Here is an 18156-nt window from a genome sequence, read left to right as displayed (position 1 = left end):
AATAACGACTTATCGTCCACCTAGGAAATTAATTATTTTTATTTACAGATTCTGAAGCAAGAAAGACATCAAATTGAGCTGGCTTATCCAGTACTTAGTCATTCCATGTTACGTGTATATAACAATACAATATCACTATTGGTTACCTACATAACTACTTTCCAACTAACAATAGATTGGTTCTTTTGCTATAAAAAACTGGCAAGAAATTGGCCTTTGGAAACACTGAACCACTCTTCGTGTTATGGTGGCAATGAGTCCTGGGAAATAACTATTATTTCGTGAGTAACTACATATCGTCTACCTAGGAATTTGATAGTTATTTTTGTTTACAGATTCTGAAGTTAGAACGACATCAAAATGAGTTTTCGGCTTGCTCTTTGTCATTCCATGAGTGTTAGTGCATGTATCAATACGTTCTCGCCATTGGTTTAATACCTAAAATAAATTTCAAGAAAATTGGAACCGACAAGAAATTGCAATTGGCCGGATTTAGAAATACTACTTTCCTTCCAGTTAAGGCAATTAGCTGTGTAAAATTTTGGGACTGACAACGTGTCGTTTAGCAAAGAATTAAATTATTTTTGTTTGAACAATTGAAAAAGGTGAGCAGTGACTTTTACACTCTGAGACTGGCCTAAATTTGCAACCGTCAAAAATGAGATTGACAGCTGTAAATTGAAAAAAAATTCCATTAAAGCTCAAAAGCAAAATTGCGAGACATTTTTGGTTACAGTGCATGTGCAAACAAGTATTTTAATACCCTTAAGAACAAGAAGTACTTTTTCAGACGTTATCTTAAAAACTGTAACTGCAGTAGCTGCGATGACCCGCATTCATTTCTTTAAATCTTCCTCCGCGGTAGTTCAAATTTAACATGTTTCATATAAGGACTTGCATTCTCCACCATCTACGGGTATATCAAGAACTCATTTGTACGAACTCACAATGTGACCAACTCCCAGCTGGCTTGAGAGCTCACTTGGTGAACACTGCACCGGTATCGCAGTGGTACCGTTCAAGCCGAAATTTTTTCAGGCGTTATTTTCACAACTGACTAAGCCGTTGACCACATAACGTCGGTGATCACTCTTTCCTCGCAGTTCAGATTTAACATATTTCATATAATCATTTGCAAAAGTAATTATCTCAAAATTCGTTTATGTATCGCCATTTTAAACCATCCCCAAGAACTGAATCGATTTGTATTTAAATACTTATGGAAAGGCGTAACGTGTAGACAAAGTCACTCGATTGTCAGCTGTAAACGATTATCAAAAAAGTGGTTTGCAACTGACTGGTCTGGAAACAATGGTTAAACAATTATGACTAGCCTTGCGAAAATGACGGCACATCGAAAATTTCTTTCATCGCCCACTGAAATGTTTTGGTGGCCATTTCTTATTTAGACCCTGGGAACTAGGTTGAGACGTCTGTTAAAAATAGCTTTTTTTTCAGGCCGTTTCACGTACCGTTGGTTTCAGCCGCGAATTCAAAAAAAGCGATCACGTGATGACAAACATCAGTTTGCATCAGGCGTAGTCAATCGATAAAAATCGATATCAGAAATCACTCGATATGATCGCCGATTGCTATGGATTTATATTTGAAATCGATAACAATCGAACTCACAAAAAAATTTCTTTATCGATTGCTATCAAGAGTAAAGATCGATTGGCAAAAATCGATAACCATGGATAATTCTTGTTTTCAGCCTCTAAATCCCTCCCCCTTCCCCTTTCATCGAAGCCAAGGGACACTGCTGCCAAGGATGAATACATAACTGGACATGTAAAAACTTTATTCCATGCCGTCAAAAAGTCTACAAAGGTAAGTAGTAAATAAAAAAGGATCTTAGGACACGGTTTAAGGATGAAATCTTGCAGCATGCCAGGCCGTGATAAATATGAATGAAACAATAAAGATACAGTGCTCAAAACGTCACGAGCGTGAGACAATGAAAATAGCCGAGTCTCCGACAGGATTCGAACCCATGACCTCAAAAACAACAGGCGGGCTTTTTATCGACAAAGCCACAAAAAGACAATGAGCAAGCACATTTACCAAGTAAATATGGCCTTGTTTTGAGTGTCTCCTTAGTTAAGTGGTTGGAGCGTTCGTCCGGTATCTGGGAGGTCATGTTTTCTATTCCATTCCAAGGCTCACAATTTTTTCGTTTTTCCACAATCGTGACGTGTTATCATACTGTTTTTTTTTTTTCCACTTCACTATCGAGCTTAAAATTTGCCATTTTATTTACCATCAAAATGAAATTTGAAATTTTTCTATCAAAGACATCAAAACGAACTGGCAAGTTCGCCATTTCGATAGCGTGGCCAAAGAGTGGAACTTGGGACTACTGAGAACAAATTCATCTCGTGGCAGGATGGAAGATTTGATGACTCCGCGATCCTCAGACGACGAGACCAGCGTCCTAACCACTCGACCACGCCTCCTTCTATTATATTGCTAAAAGATTTCCTCCAAGGAAGCATTCCCCCTTAACTTGGAAGAAGCGGAGCTGAAGGCACTTTTGATGCGCGAGAACTCGTAAGAATCATACACGGATCTCGTGACATTTCCTCCATCGGAGGGATCCTCTAGTCGGATGTAAGGTCCCCGCCATATCTTGTCGTAGGTCGCAGTGGCGCGAGTACTTCCTGTACGTATGGACATGGTTCTGCCCCAGTCGAACGAGGAAAAGTACTGGAAAAAGCCGACTAACAGCTCACCGAGACTTTGTGTGTTGGAAGACTTGAACGAACGAATTTGATCAGGAACGTCAGCGGTGAGCTTCTCCATGACAACACTGTTTGAGGCTTGGAAGATACTGCGAAAGGATTCTTGTAGAGCAGGTGCTACAGGCGGGGAACATCCGGCTTGAAGATAATGAATTACGAGGAGAACTACAGCGAAACCTATAAAATAAAAATAATCAATCAGTTACTCAGAAAAAACCCAGGTTACCAGGAAGTTTTTTAAGATCAAATTTTAAAACACGTTATAATTACCTGTCAGCAAATCAATTCAATTCATTTTGAGTCCATAACCTTAAATATTATTTGGACGCTTATTTTCTTTCTGGACAGTAGTCAGTAGCTTTTTGACGTCGAAAATGGAGACTGTCAAATAGAAATCTAAGGTCGAAAATGTCCGAAATCGGCCGTTTCATCGTTTCTTTCAACAATCGAAGCTTAATCGAGTCAATGGAATGAGAATCTTTTCCACCTCAGTTATAACACAGTTCTGGAGATGTCGGTGGGTTGAACATTTGTCAAGAGGAACCGGTTGAGATGACCTTTAAACAAATGGTAAGAGTTTTTCCGAAATAAAAAAAATCCAGTCGAAAGAAATTATGACTGAGGCAACGTCCATGGTTGAATTCTCTTCCAAGGTATCTAGCAGCTTTTTTCAGTACTTTCCCCTTTAAAAATTAACTTAAGAACTGAGAAACTGAAAAACTACATGACTAAGGCAAGATATTGTTTTCTCTTGATGGGAGACTGAAAACTGGAGAGATCAGCAAATGGTAAGGAATATATCCGATGTTCGTTCAGAACGGAAAAAAACAGGAGTACTTCTGAAGGTAGTACCCAATTTTTAAACGGACGTCCCGGAAACTGTCTGATCCAATTGCCTTTCCACCGAAATTTCCGGTATGTGTTTGGCTTGCATGAACAACTAATTTCTGTTGCTAGGCAACGTGACGTAGCCCTAATGACGTCTTTCTGACGTGGCAACTGTGCAAAGATTGGCCAAACATGTACTCCACTGACCAGACCGAACACCACAGTGTTCATAACTTGTTTAGTTTATTCCCCTAACGTACCTGCGAGCCTCTTGACTCTCGCGTCAGTAATCCCTGCTCTTTGAGCCCACAGTTTGATTACCATGACCAGTGGTTTCACTCTCGGGTCACACTCGGAGAAGCATTTTAAAAGGAAGGCGTTCCGCACACTGGTCCAGTTCTCCACGCTGATGTCGGTTTCAAACGACTTCTCCCTGTCTTTGAGTTTGATGATAGGCACTCTCGCGTTCGGTACCACCTATACAACAGAGGACAGCTTTGAAAAACCTTGCAATTGTCGCTCCATGAACCCGGGTCTACGTAGCCTACGTGAAAAACGGCGAGCGAAAAATTCGGGAATGAGCGCGGAGAGGGAAAGCTTTCTCTCGCCGCACTTCTCCCCTATTTTATCGCACGCCGTTTCTCGCGCTGCGCCTAAACTAACGGAACGCCTGAAAGACGCTAGGGTCCATGAACCAGTTGGTCCTTGAATAGAAACTTGACTAATTTACGTTAGGAGCATAGAGATATTAATGTAATTCTTAAGAATTATTCTAGAGTCCATAGTGCTCTATGGGTGGCTGAGTTTCCGTAAGCAATGTCCAGGCCTTTCCATAGAAATCACGTAAAATCGCCCAAATACCTTTGCGGAAATTCTAAATATCACCAAAAATGTCTAAATACCTCGAAAAACCCTCTAAATATCCGGTATTTTTGTTCTAAAAAATGAACCGATAAAAGGAGGAGAAGAAGAAGTTTCAGGCGCCTCGATGTTGCCAGTATCCACCATTTTCAAAAACTGCGGCCTTAGTACTGCTTGTGGTGATATGAATTTTTTACATTATTTACATTTATCACATTCAGTTTGTCAAGTGGAAAATCGCTGAACTCCGTTGTTTCTGGCATAGAACTGAGTATTTGTTTCAAGAATATAGCGAGGAAAACAGAGGGCTCAGCCAAAAAACTATGAATATTTCAAAATATGCTCTAAATATCTCAGAAACTTCTAAAAAATTTCCGGATATTTGTGGAATCGAAAATGAATCTGGAGTGAGGGTTCTCGCAGTTGTTTGGATCGCTTCGAAGCCAGACGGATCTCAACTAGCCTCAAAGCTTACGCCTAACAGCTTCCCTAAACTACAGATCGATTGAAAAACGCGTTTCTCAGAAATTTCGTATTTAATCAGAAAACAAGAGTTGCATGACAAAGTGACCTAATGAGGTAATGTATCAGAATACCGATTGGCTGTTAGGGGTACTTAACATTTACATCATACTCATTTTCTAGGAAACTCGACAACGTTCCCGGAAAATTTGTGCAGGATGTAAACACTGAATTCCTAGAAAAATGAGGTCATCTTTCGAGAATGTGAAAACTATTAAATCTAAACACGTTTCGCTTAATTAATTTTTAAAAGCACTTCTACTTGATGGAGTGAAAATAAAACGGATTGTAATTTACTGAAATTAATTTCCTTATCTCTTGGTCTCGGAAGGCCTTTGCAATTTCAATTTGTTTCGCTATAAAAGATATAAAATGAAATATAATCTTGGTCCATTTTTGTCATCCGTAAAACGTACACATCCTTGTGACCTGTGTGAATCCACGCAAAGCGTTCATTCCGCGGGCGACCAGAGTATCTCGTGGGCAGTCTCGCGTAAAAGCTCGCATCCCGCGTGTAGATTAGAAGCTCCCATCTTTGCTTGAATTTAGTTTCATTTAACATTTTACTCTAGTCTCTATAACGTTTAATCTATAATTCATAAAACTCTGGCAAATGGATAAAAAGGATCCTCTTCCTCGACGCTCCATCGCGTCAATGACAACTCGTCAATTTCTTGCACTTGTTCCAGGGTGACCTCACTTTCAACGAGTTTCACAATGGAGGAACTGTTGAGCAAATAAAGACACTCACGTCATGTCATGTGGTAATTAGGGAGTTTAAGAAACCCATAACGACAACCACAACAGAGCCAAAGCAATAGCTGTGCACGTGCGTTATAATTCTTGGTACATTTCTTTGCAGTCCTCTGCAAAACGACAACACGAAATGACCAAATTCTGCGTTGTCTGGAGAACGTGAACGACGGATAATTTTTGAAACTATATTTCGAATTTTACGCTGTGTTCCATGTTCAGGTTCGAGATAGTTTTGACAAGGAGAAACAAACAAAATTAGTTTAGAGTATCGCGAGATTCGTAAGTAAAAAATAAAGTCACTTTTAATCAACGTTGTTCCTGAGTGTCAAATCAGAACACCTTGTTGGATCGCAAATTGCCTGAGCCCGCGTTTTTTTGTGCTCACTGTTGTCAAGTAGCATGACGTATCTTGATGACGTCAGGCTGACATGTGCTATTTTTAATTGAACAACAACAATCGGTGAATCTTCAGGTACTTACACGAGAATTTGCGAAAACCGAGGCATAAACCAACCTAAACTAAGTATATGGTGGTTCTTCAAAAGAACTTTTATCAATCTAAACATTTGAAACAAAAGGGGCATTGGTCAAAGCCTTTTCATGTGAGACTCTACATGTGAACTATGAGAAAGAAACTTGTATAAACACGGTCCAAAGTCTGTCGCATTAAGATATCTCCGTTCACGTACTCCTTTTAGGCAGATGTAGGTGCTTCATGTGATTTCTCTTCCCCAGTGCCAGTCGGTTCCTTCGACCGGCAAGGCTTAGGCGTTAGTATCTAGGCCCCGCCGACCAAATGAATCGGTAGGAATGCGAACGAGAATGTGTTCACACGTCTCATCAGCTCACCTCAAAGCTTTCTTAATGGAACCCAGGTCTCCTTTATGTTGATGAAGCTGAATGCCTCTGAATCTCAGCCAGTTAAGCGTTGCTTCTTTGTTTTGATCCAAATTGAAGAGCAGCTTAGTGTGCTTGTAAACTGTTTCAGGATTATCTAGAGAAAACATAAACAAAACGAGCACTAATTAATCGATAGTTTTGTCTCAACACAATCGCAGCAGAAAAAGAGACAAGCGTGTTCTGACAAATAACACCATGACGCATGGATTAGTAAAAGTTGTGATTAACACGACATTAAAAATATATGGAATGGAAATAGCCGGTACATTTATAGATTTGCCTTATTGGGTCTAGCGAAAACGTAAAGCTAATTTAAACTAGACGAAATATAAAATTTCAAAAGTTACGTTTGTACAAAGAAATGTCTAGCGCCACGACAGTGTAGCCATCGGCCATAGATTATTACGAATCTAGAAAACTTCGCTTCGTAAATAAATGTGATATGGCAATTGTATTGTGTAGGAGCTTCTAAATTAAAAGACAGAAAAAAAACTACCATTTGTGAGCCTGCATGGTTTTTCATTCAGTGCAATATTAGCTAATGTTAAAGAATAACACCCTTAACGCAAATTGTGCTATTTCATTCCCAGCTAAAGATCCGTGTTCAGCTTCAAGTCTAGTTTGTGTCAATATCAGAGGCTGTTTCCGTAAACTGTTATAAACACGATATCAGTATATATGATCACACGTTATATCGAGTTGTCTTTTTAGAATCCCATTGTTTGGGTACAGAGCCAAAACTGACGACTTCACGTGACATTTTTTGTAGTTTACATAAGGCACTACCTTGTAAATATTCCAGACTGAGATGCAACTGGTGCAAAGCATCGTGGGTCTGACCCAGGCCTTCTAGGATCGACGCTTTCTGATTATACGCCTGGACCTGCAAGCAATGAAAATACAGAGGAGAAAACTCTAAAACTACATTCGAGCCACAAAAGACCACAGGTTCGACATATCTTTTTCTTTGCCCCATGCTCGTGATCACAGCATTTAAATCTTTCTCAACAATCTCTTATCTATTTAGCTGCAAACGTGGCAAAATATTAAACAAGATGACCTTGCTGAGAATATGACAGCTGCCCTCACCTTAACTTTCACAAGCTTATTTGGTTCACAACTTTGCCTCCGTTCCTCTGTCAAATCGTTGTCTCCTTCTAAAGCAAAACGTAAAATACTTGTAGCAAAATTAAGAGCCATGTTAAAGTTACAAAGACAACACGTTGTAAACAACAAAGTATAGCGGATTTCAAACAGATAGGATTCAAGTTGTTTGTCCATTGCCTTAGACATTCAACACAACAAAGTTTCAGTGCAAATTTCACCTACACTGACTCACCTTTAACTTCTAATAATTCTATCTGGTAAAAATAGAGTCCAACAAATGCGTTTTTTTAGAGAAAATTATCTAGTTGAACACAAGATTTAGAAACTTGCGGTTATTTGTATCAATGAACTTTTTCATGAATATTTTTATTGCACACTGCTTACTGGATTAGCGAGGGGACAGCCGTCAACACAAGCCAACTACTTGTCATTATATTTAGGGATTTTTAGGATATCTTTGCACACCCTCATCACCCAGGTATGTTTCAATCTTAAACGCAGTTCATTTACCAAATCATGAATATGTTACAACTCACCACAATCCACCTTTCTTCTTTTTTTCTGCTGCCCCTCGGTGCCGTGTTCATTTTCTTGGCGTCTTGAACAATAACCTGATGGCTGAACACCTTCGAGCGCTTTCAGCACCCTGCGATGATTTTAAAATTATACGAAGTTTTAGTCTTTACGAGGCTGGTGGCCCACAACTTGTAAAGCTTATTCCGGTTACCACCCAACAACTAGGAATATTGCTACTCCCCCCGCCACCCTGATAAGGATGCTAGTCCATCGCAAGCTTACCCCCCAGTATCCATTTAATAATAATAAAATAATTTATCCTTCTTTGTGGAAAGAGACACCTTTGTGAGAAATGTGTGTTGCCCAAGAACACAGCAAAATGGTCGCGGCCAGGGCTCGAGCCCGGGCCACTCGATCTTAAGTGCAACGCGCTAATCATTCGCCAGCAAATTGAACACGAACTCCAGCTTTAACGAATTCCAGGTTTAATGTCACAATACTGAACAAAACAAAAGCCACGACTTAGCGCCGAATAATATAATAACAGCTGAAGCATGTGTAGAAGAGGGAAACCGCGGAAGGCTACGGGCGCAGCTTAAGAACAATGGGGCGACAGCTATGGTGATTAGCCCACAGCGAATCCCTTGAAATCATAAGAAGCAAGCATGTAACTTTATGTTTATATCATTGCGCAAGAAACAGGGGCCAGCAGCTTTTTCCAACTACGTTACTATGCAACACAACGAAACTGAATGGCGACAGGTTCACGTGATTAGTATTTTCGACAATTAGGCGTTAATTAAACCTTGCAGCTCGCTAAGCTCGCTGAGCTATGCTACCCTGAAACTGATGAAGTCGACTTGCGGTAAGTCTAGACTTTCTTATGATAAAGGTTGGATTATATAATTTACTACATACTCTGTACCTGTTGAGAGATTGTACTGCTTCAAGTGGCTGGTGAAGATGAACTAAAGCCTCGGCTTTCAACATCAACATCTCAACATCATCAGGCACAATGTCTTCATCTTCGCTGTTTATGATTTCTGCCTCGTCATCTGAACGAGGTCGTTTCCTGGAAGCCTTGTCAATTGCACTTGTTTCATCTCCGTCATCTGAGAAAAAAAAAATGAAGTCAAATCTCTGGCTTCAAATCACCGGTAATGTTATTGACGAATCTCTCGTCTTAAACGGACAGAATTAATGTCTTCTCGCAACTAATGGAAAGTATGGTGATCTAATGGTTTCTAGGTTTGACTCTGCAGCGAGAGGTAAGGGTTTTAGCCATCACCTGACCAGGGTTTTGTGATGTTTTGTTTCCACTGGTAGGGCATTTTGCTCTCAGAGTGCCTTTCTTCACCTACGTGTAACATGTTTGCCTGGGACCAAACCTGTGATGGACTAGCATCCCATCCAGGGCTGTGGCAATACTCCAGCTCTCCAGCTCGCTTCATGCTACAGAAATCAAAGTTACGTGCCAAAGACGACGAGCTACCAGGTTTGAAGCAGACTTTTCTTACTTTACCTCAACTAAAACAGTACAACAGCTCTAACTGAAAGTCGTACGGAAATTACCCTCACACAAAATTTCCCCCACAGATGCCACTTCAGTTGATTAGGTAGACATGAAGATAAAGTATTTTTTTCAGCAGTACTTATTATTAACAAACATACAGGAGACCATACCTTTCACACTTCTGAAAACAAACATACCTAACTAACTTTCAAAATTTGTGAGCACTTTATCACAAACCGTCACAGCGTCTTCATATCTTCTAGCTTTAAACAGCGCAAATGCACATTGCTGATACAGCTTTGTGGGACTTGGCAGATTCCTAGTGTTGCGCTGTCAAGAATGAAGGGAATGAATAGTGAATAGTTCCTTGTAATGCTAACTTTCGCAGTAAGTGTTAGACTTCTCTTACATTTCTGGGATTATTTACGTACACACGACGGAACATTTTTCTTAGAATTCACCAATACCGTTTGTCAGGTAACAGTAGAAAGTTCATAATACTAACAATACAAGCCTATAGATACACAACGATAGACCTTTCCCGCATTCCAATAAAACTGATGGCGCCGAGTCGAGGTCAGGGTGGACAAAATTACAGCAAATGTATGAAAATGTCCACCCCAAACCTCGCTCTGGTACTATTGTTCGTTCGCATTGTAGGCCACTTAGTTTTGGAAGAACAACACGGTATAGGAAACAACTGCAGGTAGCCACAAATCTTCGTTCAAACATTCCAGATAAATTTCGATTCTTATCATCTAATCAAAATTAAGTGCCAGCAATCGCGATATTCCAAAAACTGTCCGCCAGCACGGCACAACAAGGCTAGGTCGTGTTGCTTAGCAACTTAAGTGATGAACTGCGGGCTTGGTGACTTTTGCAGACGATTACGCTGACGTTTCCGGGCATCCTAACGTGCTGAGTTAGAGGCCATTCTCCTCCACTTACTGCGATTTGAAAGGTGTTTGATATTATCTTTGATACTTACAAAGCTAACAGTGCGTATGTCTGTAATGTTGGCCAGCAACTCCAGATAGTACTTCGCTGACTCTTCAACCTAAACAAACAAAATGTCACTTGACCAAAAAAGCTGACACACAAACAGGTAGTACGCGGGATAATTGAAAGGCCGTTTCGTAAACGACTTACAATTTCAAGCTGACAGTGAACAATAGTTTGGTTAAACCTTAACCAGCATGAACAGCAAGTCTAGGTAGACGTAATTATTATCATCAAAAAAGTAAAAAACCATGTCCAATCAGTTTCTAAGGAGTTGAAGTGAATTGGCCAATGAACTTTTCCTTTGTTTTTCTTTCACTGTCACTTAAAGTCATAACAATTTAATTTGCTGGACATATTTCACAATCTTAAAAGAGTTAAATCTACTCCTCTATCTGAGTATAGCTTCTTTTGAAAATAACCCAAACCATAGTTAATAGAGGAAAATGGCTAGAATCCCGTCAAACAACAAAGGAGCAAACAAACAAGCTACGATTTATGTTGGAAGGTCCTTGACCTTGTACATCGTTTGTTTTATGCAGTAATTACATAATCGAAATACTTCCATTGGTTAGTTGTATGAGCACACGTAACCACCTTTTGTAATTTACCAGGTTTTGTGCAGGGCCAACCCCCAAAATAGCCAACAAAAACATATAACAAACAACTTTGCCAGGTGTCATAATCTTTCCCTCTATTAACTATACCCAAACCTGTCGAGTTCTGCAGATCTTTTAGCCAATATGAATGTGACAAGTTCTGTTGTTATACCAGAACTTGACATTGCATTGGCCAAGGCAAATCTTGGAGGAACAGTTAGCTCCGCATCTGAAGAAAAATACAAGAAACGTTGTTAGTAACACATTTTTGCTGATGTCTAAAAACCACGTCGCTTTGCAGGAAAAACAAAACTGGCCATGTTCATTTCCAAGAACGCTGCTACGAAGTGAACCCAAAAAATATCACTGATCATGCGCTGCATTTACCCTACTGATATCCCATTCACAGAGGGAGGCGACGTAGCCTAATGGGTTCAAACCCTGGCCGGGGTCACTGCGTTATATTCTTGGACAAGACACTTAACACGTACAGTGCCTCTCGCCACCCATGTACATAAATGGATACTGGAAAATTTAATGCTAGACAAAAACCCTACAACAGACTAGCATCCCATCCAGGGAGGAGTGGAAATACCCCTAGGCGCTTCGAGCTACAGAAACCGGAGATAAACGCCGCCCTGATAACCGTAAGCCACTTGTAGAGAGACTTTATTTTACGTTTATCGCATTCACTAAAATACCATTTCTGCTAAAACAAAGTCTGTGTTGCATTGGCTTTGCTCCTGCCAAACTTTTTCAATGGTTCAGACTTGTAAGAAGCACTGACCATGAGAGGCTTTTCACTCTTGCCCTTTTGCCAATCGTACTTTTATTTCGATGCATTTGTGTGCAAAGTTTGAACTGGCTGTGTAATACCGGTAGCATTATTTATTTGAGAGTACTGCAATGGAAAACAGAACTAAAGGGACTTACCTAGCTTTTTGTTGTGATCACTGGGAATTATTGCCACATCATAGCATCTTTCCTGTTCTCTTTCCCTACTCTGGATGGCCTAAACAGACAAACAAAGAAATTGATAACAAATTTGAATTTTGCACTGTGACTCTAATAAGCACATGGGAAGAGGCCAAACTATGTACTCTTGGAGGTCCCAACATGACAGGAACATCGTGGTCCGCTCTTTTCTACCATCCATCCTAACTACCTAACGGAATTCGAATCATTTGTCAAGCAAGCCCACTTTCAAACCGACAGTCAACCACAAAAAGACGTATACAGTTAAAGCGAAACACATCAATTAAAGACACAAAAACGTACTTTCTTAGACTTTTTAAAAGTCCTAGGATTAAGTAAAGGTCGACTTATGGCAAGTCTAGTACTTCCTTATCTGAATGCACGTACGGTGCGTTCTTCTTAAAGTGACGTTCACCTGATGCGTTACACTAAATACAGGACTTCTAACCTCAGTAAACAAGCGTCCCACCTCTGACGTCAGTGTCTACATACTCGAGGGAGAGCTGGTCACGAGTGAGATGTGACACCAAAACATTCCAAATTGAAGACAAGGCTCTACAGATATGCGAGCAGTGTATGATGGGTTCATTTGAGAATAATTATTTACAGACCTTAACAAGCGCGCAGTAAAGGATTTCAGAAGACTCTCTCCACATTTCATAGGATTTCACCAAAAGAAAGGTGTTGTTTCGACTGCTTCTCAAAAGGTCAGCTTTTGCACAGGCTAATAATACAACTCTTTAATTTCCCTGTGATTAGTCACATCAGCTAAAATGTTCCAACATTACCTGTTTCAACAGCTTAAGAGACTGAATTTCAGCCATGACATTTCCCAGCTTCCGATACTGAAGAGTGATGTTAAACAGAGCTTAAAGTTGTTAAAAATCATGTACCAGGGCCTCCCTGAATTTTGACACTGCAGTGTGATATTTACCCTGAAAAAGTAAAAAAAAAAAAGTCAAACAAAATTTAAGAGAGCCGTAAGAGGAGCGTGGGCTTAAATCTGGCATGAAAGGAGGCGCTGATCATTTAAATCTGTTTTATTTTTTTCAAGTATGTTTAATGGATTTTGTACTAAACAGCAGTAAATGTTATCACGCATTCTAATGTCAGTTCCTCTCGATGTCTGTCGAGGCCACAGTTGAGTCACTAACTGCGATTAAAACATTTGATTGCAACGTCTACGATAGAGCGATTTTCAATTGGGTGTCGTAAAACCAAAACCAAAGTTATCACTCTAGCCAATCACAAAGGACACAGACAATACAGTGAACCAATCAAAACTCAAACTTATTACATGTAGCTGACACAAAGCGCGGGAAAACGTGTGCGAGCGATTGTGCGAGCGAGTCAAGATTGGTTTTGGATTTACTACTGATTGGCTGAAAAATTGGCGCGAGTTTTTTGAGCCAATCGTGTAGCGTGGCTGATGCAAAACCAATTACATTTCGGCACTCAAATGAAAACTGCTCTATTCACTTCCATAAAGAACAGCAAATTACACAGGAGTTGTTCATCACAGGGTTATAACATTTTATTAGTGATCATATTTGAAAGACTATAATGTCGTTTGGCTCTGAATTAAAGAAACATTCACAAGTTCCGTTTTGTACCTTTATTGCACAGCAGCAGCCCAACATGTTTAAACCAGCGGCTTTATCTTGCCCTTCAGAAGCGTTGAGGTATTGCTGGAAGCATGGCAATGCTTCATCCACTTCACCCCGCACATACAAAGTGTATCCTAGGTTTTGATAGACAATTAGTACATCTACCCGAGCTTGCCATGTATTCACTACAAGAGGCACAAAGGGCTGCCAACTGGCATGGAAAAGAAATGATACATGATACTAGAGGGATATAAAATTATTTTTTTCTGATTCCACAACAACACTCAAAGTTATCCACTCATTTCCAGAGCAAATAAAATTTTAGTGCTCAGATTCAGATTCTTGACTTTATTATTAATATTAGTGTACAAAAATTGTCCGGCCCTGGTTCTGCAAAGAGAAGAACAGTTTATACACCATACAAATGATCAATGAATGCTTTTATTGTGACCATGAAAAAATTTTAAAAAGCATATGAAGTGTGCTTTAACATTTAAAGAATGGTTATAAAGTCTGCAAAATCATGAACCTAATTCATCTGTTTAGTACTGAGAAGTAACTGAATGTAAAGAAAAAATAGGATATACTAGAGTTAAAAACAAGATTTGCAACTTAACCTGTGTCTGAATCGTTAAATAAATACTTAATTTATTTTTACTCTGTATGCAAGAGTTTACAACTGTATAAATCACAATCCTAACCTTTAAGATAAAGGTCATTAAAACCAACATCTTGAATTTGAATTTTGCTAGCAAGTGTTTCCAAGACTTTAACATAGTCCTTCTTTGTGAAGTGAGCAAATGCTGACAGACTAGTTACCACTGACACCAAGTTCTGTACCTCTGAATTATCAAAAAGGAAAAGAATAAAGAATGCGTTCAAATCTGCATCAGATCAATTAAGCCAGAGCGAATCTTTGCATAATGTACTTTAGAGAAACTGAAATTCTGCGGAAGTCATACATGAGTTTATAAACTGTTAACTACAATTAGTAAAAGAAATCAGTTAAATCGATGTTTTTCTAGCAGTGCCTTGTCAGGGCGACCCCTAATTGTATCTCCAATTTGGTAGACTGAAGAAACTAAGAGTATTGGTACTACCTGTCAATAGAAATTCACTCCCTGTCCTGACACACTTTACAATAAAATAAGCTAAAGAAGACCATCGAACCTTGTAATAATTACTGTACTTCTTGCCTCCTAAACTGAAGAGGAAGGCACTTAGAGAGCAAGGACGTGAATTTATCCTTCTTCATGTTCCAGGTCTTGGAGGAAAGAAGATTTCTCTGTAACCGAAGATAAGATAGGATAAGATAAGATAATCTTTATTTAAACACGGTTAAAAATTCGTCAGCTAACGAAAGCTTCTAATAACTAATAGTAAAAAACAACTGAGGCAATTGGTGTCAGTGGTGGCTCCTAGCATTGGAGGTTGACCTATTTTGTTTTGTTTTGCTTTGTCTCGTGTATCAAAACAATACAAAATGGCGAGGCGAGCGGAAGGCTGTGTTGTCAGATTCAGCTAGTTTTCGAACGAGACGTGAAGACCTGTGTGAAGATAAAGCGATCCAACGATAGAAAACGCGCAGAACTTCGACTGATATCAGGTTAGCTCACGCGTACTTCCATAGAAGTTATTAGCATCGTTTACAGGGCCTTCGCCATTACAAGTCTTCGCCATTACCATCAACAAAAAGATAAATCCAGTAAGTGACGAATGCTGTTTAATACGGGACCACTTGGTATAAAACATAGAGTGTGCTACGATCATTAATTTAGAAAAATTTGCAGTTGAAATTCTCTCATCCCTCATCTCCAACGATAAAACTTTTGCGCTTGATTGTGAGAGACTTGTCGTGTCTTCCGCGCAGTGCCATCCTGTTTAGAACTTTCGAGTTTCACTAGCTATTCAGGAGTCCTCACCGGAGCCGATACGCAAAATATCCGCTCCGTAGGGCACAGTGTGCTGACTGGTGTTCTATTGCACTGGCATGAAACTTGCTGGAAAGCTCGCTTCAAAACAATTGCTTGCTTACTGTTTCTTCAATCAGAAGCTTATCCTAGCTGGAAAATACTCATTTTCGGGATGAACCTAGCGGGTAAATTTTAATGTGAGGTTGTCCCTGGTAGACCCGGTTACCAGCCGCCGCTCTGGAAAATTAACACCCGGAAACTAGCTTGTACTCGTCAAAGATGGAATTTCTGGCTGCAAATTACAGATGCGAAAGCCAAACTGGCTTGTAGTGTTGGGATGCGGACTTTCTAGATTACAGATATATCATTCGCTGAACTAAAAGGTCATAAATATGTCGCGAACGCTGTTATCGTTGGTATTGACACTTGCTTTTGTAATTGTTTCTCGCGCCTTTGGCGCAGGAGATGATTGTTATAGGCTGAGTCGAATTTTAGACTCGTTTTACCGTTACTTCTCGTATTGTTAGGCATTTTGAGTGAATTATTTAACATAGAAATCGCATCCAAACAAAATCGACACAAGTTGTTTATGTCTTAGTTATGGTAGCATTAAGCTGTTATTGCTGTAGATCGAGCTTGTTGAAAAATGGTATTTCTGTTTATGCATCAGTCAATTCCAGCAATGCCCATCCCCCCCCCCCCCGGGCTAACCCCCGGGCATTAGCATTTGTTTAAAAAATATGGACAAATTCCCTGGGGTGGGGACACGTTAGTTGTCTAAATGCCCCGGGGTGGGGACGAAGAAAGAGGGCAAATGCCTCGCCCCCGGGATCGTCGCATTCCAACACTTTTGCAGGTTTTTAATTAATCAGTGAATAAAACGGTCAACTGTTCAGTATTTTGTGAAGTATATATGAAATAATTCATATTTGAACTGCGATTGTAGATGAAAGTGAAGAATGATCATCGCAGTAAATTTTCCAATTTAAGCAATTGGAAAGAAGAAGCCTGAAAAAATCAGGGCTTCAACGGGATTCGAACCCGTTAATTACTGCGATGATCATTCTTCACTTTCATCTACAACCGCAGTTCAAATATAAATTATTTCATATATACTTCACGTCATTTCACCCCTCACGGGAAGAGTATGAACTCAATTAATTGACCTCGCTCCCAGTGTGTGGCTTCATAGCTCGGTTGGTAGAGCAACGCACCGATATCGCGGAGGTCACGGGTTCGAATCCCGTTGAAGCCCTGATTTTTTCAGGCTTCTTCTTTACAGTCCGAGCACGCCTTCCGTGCCTATCTTGGTAAACACCTTACACCTTCAATTTTCAGGGATTGGCGCTGTAAAATGCCAACACCACTGAGAGTAAGACATGTTGCGCATTTAAAACGCGGCGATGAATTTCAAGCTCCCGAAGACAGATGTTCAGTCTTTCCTTGGTGTTTTTAGTGATATCACAAAGGACTTCAAGAGTCAACTTCCTGAAAATTCTTCAACGAATTTCATTTGAAATACCTGTACTTGTTTAGACGAAAATAACTGGCGACTGAGTGCGTGCTTTGTTCGATACTTTTTTATTGTTATCATTGTATGCACTATTGTTTGACGCACAGAAATCTCAATGAAATATTCTGATGCAGCAAACACTTTCCTAGTAGGTGGAATGAATTTTAATCGTGTATGTAAGGAAGTCTCAAAGGACATCCCGTTCATTTTAGTGTCAGAAACCGTCGTGTGATGTGAAGGTGAACCAGCATCTTCGTCGATGTACGAACTCCCCTTCGCAGATAAGTATACGCTTTCGTTTTCTCTTTTCATGTCCTTGTTAACTCTTCGCTTCGTTTCGCTACGCCTGTGCTTTCTCGCAGTTTAGTGGTTTAGTACAACCATTTCGTTGAGCACTTTTTAACGTCCACACAGTGAAGAAATTGTTGAATACTGGGAGGGTGTGAAACTTTCGGAATAAAGAATTACTAAGTTCGTTTAGACAAGCACATCGGAATAGCAGGTTTGAGAGTTTCTTACTGAATACCCCATTTCAGAAATAAGTTAATTTACTAGCCCTCTCGTTCGCCGTTTTTGTACCTGTTTTATGTTGTCCACGGCGGGTCTGAACTACAGGTCACATTCCACAGGTCAGAGCACAGGTCATTGTGCTACAGATAAATATACAGCACCAAGATTCAGTCTCTTAGCCCTAATTAAACCTAGCACTCTGCGAAAATGTTGTTTTAGATCGAGGGGAAACTTTTGGCATAGTTATTCATCAGTAGAGTAGGAATTTCTACTCTTGACCTGTGGAATGTGACCCG

General features: G+C 39.9%; 2 protein-coding genes across 2 annotated transcripts; both read right to left on the bottom strand.

Moving 5' to 3' along the window:
- Positions 1–1784: 1784 nt before the first annotated feature.
- Positions 1785–4094, bottom strand: LOC149117517 (poly(A) RNA polymerase GLD2-B-like). The gene is made up of 2 exons (XM_089283296.1): positions 3830–4094; positions 1785–2918 (listed from the first exon to the last, which is right to left on the bottom strand). The coding sequence occupies exons 1-2, from the start codon at positions 3891–3893 to the stop codon at positions 2470–2472; spliced, it is 513 nt and encodes a 170-aa protein (XP_089139422.1). The 5' UTR covers positions 3894–4094; the 3' UTR covers positions 1785–2469.
- A 1419-nt stretch (positions 4095–5513) lies between these two features.
- Positions 5514–12460, bottom strand: LOC149117516 (uncharacterized). The gene is made up of 12 exons (XM_089281582.1): positions 12443–12460; positions 12276–12354; positions 11457–11571; positions 10894–10930; positions 10733–10801; positions 9951–10074; positions 9157–9343; positions 8252–8361; positions 7698–7765; positions 7395–7491; positions 6558–6702; positions 5514–5678 (listed from the first exon to the last, which is right to left on the bottom strand). The coding sequence occupies exons 1-12, from the start codon at positions 12458–12460 to the stop codon at positions 5549–5551; spliced, it is 1179 nt and encodes a 392-aa protein (XP_089137708.1). The 3' UTR covers positions 5514–5548.
- Between the last annotated feature and the right edge of the window lie 5696 nt (positions 12461–18156).

Source organism: Orbicella faveolata, unplaced genomic scaffold (assembly GCF_042242905.1).
Source record: "Orbicella faveolata isolate gen_17 unplaced genomic scaffold, um_ofav_v1 contig_12, whole genome shotgun sequence".
Taxonomy (NCBI): domain Eukaryota; kingdom Metazoa; phylum Cnidaria; class Anthozoa; order Scleractinia; family Merulinidae; genus Orbicella; species Orbicella faveolata.
The sequence above is the reverse complement of the archived record's forward strand: the minus strand, read 5'-3'. Positions and strand labels throughout refer to the sequence as shown.

Excerpts from the sequence above, each read along its gene's own strand:
- LOC149117517 (XM_089283296.1), bottom strand. The coding sequence starts at position 3,893 with ATGGTAATCAAACTGTGGGCTCAAAGAGCAGGGATTACTGACGCGAGA. Across the intron at positions 2,919-3,829 it reads GAGAGTCAAGAGGCTCGCAG|GTTTCGCTGTAGTTCTCCTC; the intron begins GTACGTTAGGGG and ends TTTATTTTATAG.
- LOC149117516 (XM_089281582.1), bottom strand. Across the intron at positions 10,075-10,732 it reads ACATACGCACTGTTAGCTTT|CGCAACACTAGGAATCTGCC; the intron begins GTAAGTATCAAA and ends CATTCTTGACAG. Across the intron at positions 7,492-7,697 it reads ATAAGCTTGTGAAAGTTAAG|GTCCAGGCGTATAATCAGAA; the intron begins GTGAGGGCAGCT and ends CATTGCTTGCAG.